This window comes from Microtus ochrogaster, chromosome 10, assembly GCF_000317375.1.
Source record: "Microtus ochrogaster isolate Prairie Vole_2 chromosome 10, MicOch1.0, whole genome shotgun sequence".
Taxonomy (NCBI): domain Eukaryota; kingdom Metazoa; phylum Chordata; class Mammalia; order Rodentia; family Cricetidae; genus Microtus; species Microtus ochrogaster.
The window spans coordinates 83825460-83835472 of record NC_022016.1 but is presented as its reverse complement, the minus strand read 5'-3'; the positions used below and the strand labels follow the sequence as shown (position 1 = coordinate 83835472).

General features: G+C 51.5%; 1 protein-coding gene across 1 annotated transcript in view; it reads right to left on the bottom strand.

The window, feature by feature from the left end:
- Positions 1-2880: 2880 nt before the first annotated feature.
- The window catches only part of LOC101984179 (centromere protein S), a 10142-nt gene continuing 3009 nt past the window's right edge, over positions 2881-10013 (bottom strand). The window contains exons 2-5 of the mRNA XM_005353706.3: positions 7872-7995; positions 6910-6943; positions 4479-4545; positions 2881-3362 (exon numbers count right to left, since the gene is read on the bottom strand). Coding sequence (XP_005353763.1) covers positions 3234-3362; positions 4479-4545; positions 6910-6943; positions 7872-7995 — 354 coding nt within the window. The 3' untranslated portion in view covers positions 2881-3233. The remainder of the gene's footprint in view (positions 3363-4478; positions 4546-6909; positions 6944-7871; positions 7996-10013) is intronic.

Sequence of the window (10013 nt, the reverse complement as noted above, 5' to 3'; positions counted from 1 at the left end):
AGAGTGAGACCTTGTCTCAAAATACCGATGAGTGAATTGCCGACCTCTCCTTTCTAACACTCTTTGCTGAGGTCCTAGGCTCTGAGAGAGCCAGGTGACTGACGGCACAGACACCCAGGCAGACAGGTTCATTTAATTTGCTACTGTTTTCAGACACCCTGCTGGGTGTTCGGAGACCTGAAGAGACAGAGACACTAAGGTCTGATCTTTCAAACCCCTTGGGAAACCGGCTAGCAGTATTCTGATGATAAACGACCCGCCAGAAACTCAGCTGGTAATTTCAGAGAAAAATCCGTTTCTAATGGTCAACTTTATGTACTCTTTCTTGGAATTTTTTCAAAATTGAAAAAAAAAAACGAGAAAGTAAATCATTTTATGAAATTAGAAATTTATATCATAGAGAAAGGGATGGCAGGAAATAATGTGAGCGAGCATAAATTAAGGCTCTCGCCATCCGTGTGACCAATACTGGCAGGAGCTGGTCCACAAGCTCACGCTGACAGAAGTCAAAGCGGATACCAGCAGAGAGCCCCAGAACAGACACAGGCCAGGACAAGTGAGGGCAAGGGAGACCCGTGGTCTGAATGGTCCATTGTGGAATCCTGGGGTCACACACATACACGTACACACACACACACACACACACCCACGGCAACTCACTGGGTGGGGACCGTACTCACCCCACTGTCCTGGTCAGTGGGACCACGCTCCAGCGGAAGGGCAGTGGCCACAGTCCCCCACAGCAGCAGCAGCCCAAAGGCCGATAGCCATTGGCCTCTGGCTCGGCAGCTACCCATCCTCTTGGGCTGTCGGCAGGTCAGTGCTCTGCAGATGGGGTCTTTCTCTGGAGCTCTGGTATTTTAAGCTCCCGTGCCAGCTGTTTTGGGGCCTGCACACGTCCACTGAAAACTTGCATGCCTCTCCACTCGTGCCGTGACGCACAAGCCGGAGCAATCAGTTCTCACAGAAACATTCGTGAGGTTGGATTTAGCCCCTTAATTAAAGACTCAGGACTTTTCCTGCGCCAGTGTGGATCGGCTCTCATTTTAGAACACGTGCGTGCGCATTTGCAGTGAGGAAGTTCAGTTTCCTTGTAATTGTGCCTGCAGCAAGCAGGAAGCCATTAGGACAAAGTCGAGCGATTTAACAGAATAGGAAATTAGGCTTGGGTAAAGAGCTTCAAACGTGGGATCTTACCCATAAGAAAGCAAAGCTGAGGAAGGGGGTGCAGCACAGCACAGCACAGCACAGCACGTGCTTGTCAAGTGTGAGGTTCCGTCCCCAGATCAGAAATGAAGTCTGCCTGAATCTGCTAGAGAATAGGTGCAGAGAGGACTCGGGGACACAGGACAGCAGGGTTTCACCCACACAAGGGTTGAACCAAGAGCTTGTCCCAGTGTTGGGGGCTGTGGACCCCCAGACCCTGAATTTCCTGTAAATGACTTGTTTTCTTGTGTTTGCAGCTGCTCTGAGCAGGAGACCCTCAGGAGTTCCTGAAGGCCCGGGAGTTTCTGGTGGGCTTGGCTGGGGCATGGCTATCAGTTAAGGATCCCTACATAAGCTGCCCTGGTACACAATACAGGGGGCATCTTGTTTCAAGGATGACCCACGTTCCTGTCCCTGTGTCTCTGTCTGTGTGGGTGTGTTTTTAAATCTCCAGCCTAGTTCCCGGTCCCGTCCTGTAGTGCAGGTGCTACATCCCAGCCCTCTGCCTGGGCCAAACCCTGGTTCTTCAGCCAAACCTCCAACTCATTGACGTACAGATGCTGATGCAGAAGGCACAGGAGGAACCAAGGGCTTTCTGCATCCCAGTGACACTGAGCATAGTTCATGGTCTAGGGCTTCCCAAACTCTCCGTGTTAGCAAGTGTCACATTCTTTAAATTAGGCCAGTGAGATGGTTCAACAGGTAAGTCTGTCACCAAGCCTGACGGCCTGTCAGTCCCCTGGAGCCAGCATGCTGGGAGATACAAGCATGCACACCATAGCACATGCGTGTGCCCACACACAGGCCGTGCGTGTTGACACACACCTTTAGTCCCAGCACTTGGAAATACACGCCTAATTCTAAAATTGGTGGTGCTCACTATTATTATTTTTTTTTGAGACAGTTTCTCTGTAGCTTTGGAGACTGTCCTGGAACTAGCTCTGTAGACCAGGCCCTCAAACTCACAGAGATCCGCCTGCCTCTGCCTCCCGAGTGCTGGGATTAAAGGCGTGCGCCACCATCGCCCGGCTATGGTGCTTATTATTTTGGTCCAGAAAAGGAATGGCCAAACTTGTGAGGCAGAGGTAGGTGGAACTCTGTGAGTTTGAGGTCAGCCTGGTCTACAGAGCTAGTTCCAGGACAGGCTCCAAAGCTACAGAGAAACTATCTCAAAAAACCAAAAATTTAAATTAAAAAAAATGTACGAATCCCTCAGAGCTGCCCAGACCTGAAACCCCTCTCAGGTCACTAGAGACCACCAGGACCCAAGGAAGGCTCATACCTAAAGCAAACTGAAGGCCGGAAGGCACCTTCTGAAAGATCTCGTCCCTTCTCAACTTCTGGGAATCAGTTTTCTCCTCCAGCATGGGATTAAACTCGGGTCACCACGCTTGACAAATGTCTCACTCACTGAGCTACCTCGCCGGCCCCAGGCCACCCTCTGGACCCTACCACTGTATAAGGGAAAGAGTGGGCCCTGAAGTCTATGCGGCCCCCTGCACCACTATTTCACACTGGAGCTCCAGACTCCCCCTCAAGTGACCTCTGCTCAGCAAAGCCAAGGCTTCATTACAAAGGTGCACTAAGGAACGAGAAATCCCCTTCCCAGCACCATCTTTCACGGATGATCAAGGGGCCATGGGTCTGAAAGAACCTTAGCAGCCAGAGCTAAGGAAACAGCTTTATTCACTATTCAGAGACCGTCACTCGGCCTAGAAAGTAGGCAGTGAAGGACGGCTCACCCCAAACCCAGCATGTCTAACTGCTAACACGAGCCATCGGCCTCAGCCACGTCAGTGTGCCATCCAGACGCCAGCTTCGCCCGTGCCAGGGACGGCACGCGGACACTCTGCAGGCGAGGAGCGCCTGGTTCTTCCAAGCTGCCCTCAGATGTCTTGAAACTGGCAGCATGAAAAGCTGCCCAGCCACGTGTTTCTTTTAGACGCCTCTACTTATCCCTCTGACTGCCCTTGGTGGTGGGCACACTTGCGCGTGCTGAAGGCCGCCGGGTCCCACGTGGCCAGGACTCAAGTCTCAGTGTCCACCACTTCGGCCGCGGGCTCACTGCTCTCATCCTCTGGCTTCCTTTTCCTCTTGGCCTTTCGCTCTAGGTTGAGCTGAGCAATCTCTTCGTTTTTCTCTGTGATGTATTTTAGCTATGTAGGTACATAAAAAGCAAAACTATATTTAAGTCTTTACATCTGTCTGTAAACCTATTTGTAAACCTAAAAATAATCACAATAACTTATGCCTTCTCCAGGATTCCAATTATGAGCACTAAAACTGAACTGAAGACGGAGAGGGACACAGTTCAGAGGCTGAGACCCGGCAGGGTTATGGCATTCTAGATCCGTTAGCTACAGTCAGGTGACCCTGGCACCTCTAAGTGTCAAGAGTCTTCACCTAGAAAATGACAGTTTGGTCAAAATGATTTTTTAGATGTGAAAAAATAGAAATTGTGCTCGCCTGCATAACTGACCTGGCAGGCTTCCATCCGTCCCCAGCCCGTCAGAACTGCAGTACGGCTGGGCCTGGGGGGCATACCTGTCGCATGTTCAAAGCCTACCTAGGCTAAAAGTCAAGCTCAAGACTGGCTGTATACTCAGCATGCCCCTTGTTTTGTCTCAGAACAAGAACTGAGGCTGGAGAGAGGCTCTGTGGTTTGCAGCACTTGCTACCTTCACAGAGGACCCAGTTTTGAGTCCCAGCACTCACTGTGGCTCACAACCACCTGTGACTCCAGTTCCAGGGGATCTGCCCTCCATGGGCACCAGACACACACACGGTAGACAGGCACAAATGTGGGCAAGCGCACGCACGCGCGCGCACACACACACAGAATAAAGGAGCAGGACATGTGGTGCAGTGGTACAGACAGCATCTGACTAGCATGCACAAGGCCCTACTTTTAATCCCTAGCATTAGGTGGGGGGGTGGGGTGAGTACCACAAGGAAACCATCCCCATAGACCAACTAACCCATGACTGGTCTGTGACATCATGTTATAAATGAAACATGGCACCAAAGTTTTGAGATATTATAAAAAAGGTAAATTATGGAATCCAGAGAGAGCTGATTAGAAAATTTCAAATTGGCTCTGCAAGATCTATCATGATGAAAGGAGGGCTATAAATTACAGGAGGTCTGAATGGTTCAGCCATCTCCAGTTTTTAATGCAAGGTGCCCTGGAGAATAACTACACGCCTTCAAGTGATTAATTGGGAATAATGTATTCCGGGGGGACAGGGGTGAGGAAGAAATTCATCTCTCACCAGTGAATTACTCCGCCTGGCTAAGAGCTTCACGTCCTCAGTCGTAACTGTGCTTCTTTTCGCGTGTCTGCAGAAAGGGCAGAAACACGTCATCAAACTGTGGTGTTAAAGTTAGGACGAGACATAAAAGTTCACGGCCGGAGGAACAAGGATGCCTAACCCATCCCATCAGAGTCAAAACACCAGGCAATCATGACACTGTTTGCCAAAGAAACCGGGCGGTAGGGGCTGGAGAGATGGCTCAGCGGTTAAGAGCATTGTGTGCTCTACCAAAGGTCCTGAGTTCAATTCCCAGCAACCACATGGTGGCTCACAACCATCTGTAAAGAGATCTGGTGACCTCTTCTGGCCTTCAGGCATACACGCAGAAAGAATATTGTATACATAATAAATAAATATTAAAGAAAAAGAAAAGAAACCGGGCAGTAATGGTGCACACCTTTAATCCCAGCACTAGAGAGGATTATAAGATGGGAGGAGGCAGCTCCCAGACACAGTCTGAGATTCCTGGAGGCAGGATCTCCAGTTCAGACTGAGGTAGAGGTAAGAGCCAGTGGCTGGCTGCTTTGCTCTTCTGGTCTTCAGGTTGAACCCCAATTTCTGTCTCTGGGTTTTAGTAACCGTGCTACAGGATACCAACTCCACAGAGGACACGGAAGACAATCTGTCAACTGTGTCTGCGAGCCAGTGAAGAAGGGTTAGACACGGTCTAACGCCACCCTTTCTATCGCAGTCGTCTGTAAGACCACAGACCATGCAAGGTGCGCATACAAGGCTGGTGGAGAGAAAGGAGTCATCGTAAGACACAACTGCTCTGCATAAGTAGACGTTAGCTGAACGGGCAAGAAAACAGCCATGATGCTGGCTCTTGAAGCTCTTCTCCAGGACTGAATCACAGACAAAGCACCTGCAGCTCCTCCTAGAACCCATTTCCCTGCAAGCGCTGAACGCCCCCCCACACACACACACGAGAGTCCGGCAGAATTGAGACCTGCCTTTAAACTGGTTCTGCCTCCTGCTCACAGCTTGGACCGAGGTCCTTCACATCCTCCTCCAAGCCTCGCTGGGAAAGATGGGGGCTGCAGAGAGGGCTGCTCCCTACTCTTGCAGAGGGTGGAGTTCAGTTCCCAACATCTGCATCTGGCAGATCACAACTCCAGCTGCAGGGGACCCACGGTCCTCTTCATTTCTATGCCAACCATGTGACTGTCACTGAACTGTATCCTAACTTCTGGCTTCTGGATTTTACATTTTTACGTGTATGCATGTACGTCTCTCTCCCACTCGTGTCCTCGTGCCTGAGGATGGAGGAGGACGCTGGAGTTGTTAACACTTGTGAGCCATGGTGTGGGTCTGGAATTGAATTTGGGACCTCTACAAGAGCAAGTGCTCTTGTTCTTGAAGCCACCACTCAGCCCAGCTTCTGGATTGTTCTGACAGCCTCACTATGGAGCCAGGCCAGTCCTGAACGTGGACTCCTCCTGCCTCACCTTCCCAAGCACCAAGACTGCCCCACCATGCCCAGCTTGTTTCTGGAACCACACAAAAACATTTTTTAAGAATTTCATTGACTTCCACAGCTAACACAGAAAGGGGAATTGAAGGTGATAGATACTTCGTGGGACTTGGGGGTGGGGCACAAATAAGCAGCAGCTGAATGAGCTGTCAGCATCCCATAATAGCGCCGTAGTCCCCTCAGCCGAGCTGACGATGCCAAGCAGTTTTTAGGGACTGATGATATATACAGGAAGGGGAAGATTTAGAGCCCCCTGCTTTAATTCAGCGGAAAGATTCGTCAGAGAATCAGCGCAGAGGGGTAAGGTAAGAAGTGTGGCCCAGAGGCTGAGGTGAGCAGAGGCAAAAGAGAAGCTTCAGCCCTCCCAGGCCCCAGCCATTCCAACGGCTGCATAAAAGCAATGGTTTCCAATTACCTGAGGTACTAATTGAAGAGCCGAACATAAATCACCTGTAAGAGCTCAGGCTTCTCCAGCTGAAGGCAAGCCTCCCCCTTCCCGGGAAGATTAGTCTTCCTCATAGCAAGCACGGAATGAAAGCCCTTGCCTGTCATTCTATGACACCTGCAAGCAATCAGGGCTGTGGCGCTCTGAGGCCCTCTCCACAGGGGGACTGACCCCCAACTTCCCACATCCCGAGCAATCGCAACCTCCCCAAGAAAGGGTTTTTAAAACAGGCAGCCGCACACTGCAGTCCTGGGGCCGCCATTCAGACCTCAGTCAGTGAGAGACCTTCAAAAGGACTCGGAGATACCAGACGATCTCAAGTGACGTGTTCGGAGCAGATGTTAGGTCCCTGTAGCTTCGTCATCAGGCACGAGCCCCCAGCAAACAGGCGCCACAGAACTGAAATACACCGCCAGATGGGGGCGGTGATGTCAATGGACCTCAATTACACAGCCAGCTCTTCTACCCACCTGGCAAACATCTCAAGGTCTTTGGCAAAATTTTCTGAAAGAGAGGGGAAAAAATAGCTATCAGCTGGCCCATCTCCACCTCAGGACTGAAGCCTAGGCTTCTAGTCAGCAGACTCGGCAAACCTCGGAGGCGAGCAAAGGCACCCCAGGCCAGCAGTTACCAACTTTTCTTTTTCTTTCTTTCTTTCTTTTTTTTTTTAATATTTATTTATTATGTATACAATATTCTGTCTGTGTGTATGCCTGCAGTCCAGAAGAGGGCACCAGACCCCATTACAGATGGTTGTGAGCCACCATGTGGTTGCTGGGAATTGAACTCAGGACCTTTGGAAGAGCAGGCAATGCTCTTAACCTCTGAGCCATCTACCTGCCCCCCTTTTTTTTTTTTTTTTTTTTAAAGTTCTTCAGGACAGGATTTCTCTGTGTAGCACTGGCCGTCCCGAAACTCACTGGTCCAGGCTGGCCTTGAACTCAAGAGACCCACCTGCCTGTCTCCTGAGTGCTGGGATTAAAGTGTGTAGCACACCAGGCCCCACCAGCTTTTCCAAATCGTGGCTGCATCCCTGTCCTTCCCAGCACCCTCCACTCCTCTTACAAGCCTTGTCCTACCTGTGATGACACCTTTGTTCGCTAGGGACCGCCCTGTATGTCTGCCCCAAGTAGGGTTAGTAAGAACTCTATTTCCTCACGAGTGAGTGTCAGTGCCAGGGTGCAGCTGTCACACACAGTGGGAAGCATGGCCGTGTCACAGCACTGAGATGGAACGTGTCCAATGTTCCAGCCACCATGGCCATTTAAATGTCCTTCCCACACAACTCTTCCGGCCACGAAGTGATCAGGGAGCGTGCGCGCGTGCGTGTGTGTGTGTGTGTGTGTGTGTGTGTTGGGGGGGATGAGCCACACCACAGCTCCCACCCACACGGGCCCCCGGCCAAGCCCACAGAGATGTCCTGGCCTCGTACCGCACTGTCGGAAAGTCACCTCCGCGATGGCTGCCACGGTCTGCTTGTTGAACTGCACCTGTTTGTCCAAGGCCACTTCATTGCACAGACTGCTGACCGTGTAGTGAACTGCTGCCTTTAGCCTCTGCAGGGAAATCACACATCCTCAAGTGAAGACCAGGGAGAGGGGCTGCCCGGCCTAATTCCTGCAGAACATTCCATCATGGCGGAGTGACAGGCAAGTGCACTAATCAGTTAACGACACCCTCTGGAGTGTGACTTGGGGGGACATGACTTTCCAACTAATGGTTATGATTTAGGTCCCATAAAGATGAGAAACCACGCTAGTCAGCAAGGAGCATTGACAGCAGCCCTTGCTGCATCCTTCAGCTACTGTCCAGGCCCTGCGTGCTGAGGGCCCATCTGGGGAATACAGTGAGACACCAGTCTGCGGCCTTAAAATAGCAAACAAAAGACAGAAAGATCCCAGGCCTTGGCTCCAAGTCTCTAGCAGCCACAGCCTCCAGGCCCAGGCGACAGGACAGCAAGGGCTGATGACTACACATCTGACCATCCTCTGGTCTACAGGGTCACCAGCCACCACAATGGTCTTCCTGTCCCACAGGAATTACCCTCCCCCATTTTTGGCAGTGCTCCTCACACACTAGGCAAACACTCCCACTGAGCCGCATCCTGGTCCCCAGAAAGCCTTTTAGATACTGAAAGTGTCACTCCTTCCTAGGCAGACATACCAAGGGGAAGCAGCTCAGAGCAAGCAAGGCAGCAGCCCTGCAGTCTCTCCACTGATGTGTGACCTCCTTCCCCGCGGAGATGTAAACCAACTTCTACCCCTCTTCACAGGGCACCAGCAAACAGTACCATCCATCACCCACGTCTAACTTGGGGAACCAATGTATTTAGTGGGCGCACCTACAGAGCACGGGTGAGCCCAGAGCAGCCACAGGACCGCAGTCTCACCCAGCATGGATGATAACTTCCCCCGATTGCACATTGAGTGCCTCCTCCTGGTAACCTAGTCCATATTCTCTCTCGCCCCCGAAACCCCGAGGCCAAGTGCAATTAGGGCAGAATTATGTGCAGCTGTCTGGGAAGGGCAGGCTGGGGAGACTGAGATCAGGTGAGGGGCTACCGGCCCTACCCACTTCCGATGAGGGGCTTCAACAGTCCGCAGGCCTGATGGTGAGGGTCTCTCAAGTAGTCACGGCTGCTCTGTTTGGAAGACAGAGCCCAGGCAGGTGTGGTGTCACCTGAATCCAAGACACTAGCAAGTATCCACTACACAGGCAGGTCAACCACACAGATGGTCCAGGGCCTCTGGGCGAGGCCAGGAAAATGAGCTTGGGACCTGTTCCCCAGCCCCCTTGTCTGCTCGGACAAGCAAATCCAGCCTTTAGGAGATCAAAAGAATCATCAACCTAGAAGGGCGAAGACCCTGAAGGCCCTTTTAAATGTGAGTGGGGGCTGGGGACAAGACGCGGAATCCTGAACACCTCTGGCTCCAGGAAGTTTTGTCTGCTCCTGCTGGGCCGCCTTCCTTCAGCCACGCTTTAGATCTTGGAGGCTAAGTCACGAGACTTGAAACTCAAGGGCAGCACCTTGTCCACCTTATCCCACACAGTCTGCGTGCCAGGAATGCTGGTGGAGTGGGTGCTGGGGTCCTCAGAGCAGAGATGCAAATTTGAGCTCTTTTCTTGTTTGCTTTTGGAGATAGGGTTTCTCCGTGTAGCCTTGTCTGTCCTAGAACTCCCTTTGTAGACCAGGCTGGTCTCAAACTCACAGAGATCCACCTGCCTTCGCCTCCCGAGTGCTGGGATTAAAGGCGTGCGCCACCACCGTCCCACTTGAGTTCATCTTTCTGGCCTCATTTAATCAGTGAGCATTTACTGTCTCCTAAACCAGGCTTTGCTCTCAGAGTTGATTCTACAGAAACAAAAAGACCCGGTAGTGTAGTTCAGTGGCAGAGTGCCTGCCCGGCATGTGTAAGGTCCCAAGCTCTATCTCTAGCAACTCACACACAAACGAATAATAATAAAATTAAATAAAAAAATAAAAACAAGCCGGGGCGGTGGTGGTGCACGCCTTTAATCCCAGCACTCGGGAGGCAGAGGCAGGCGGATCTCTGTGAGTTCAAGACCAGTCTGG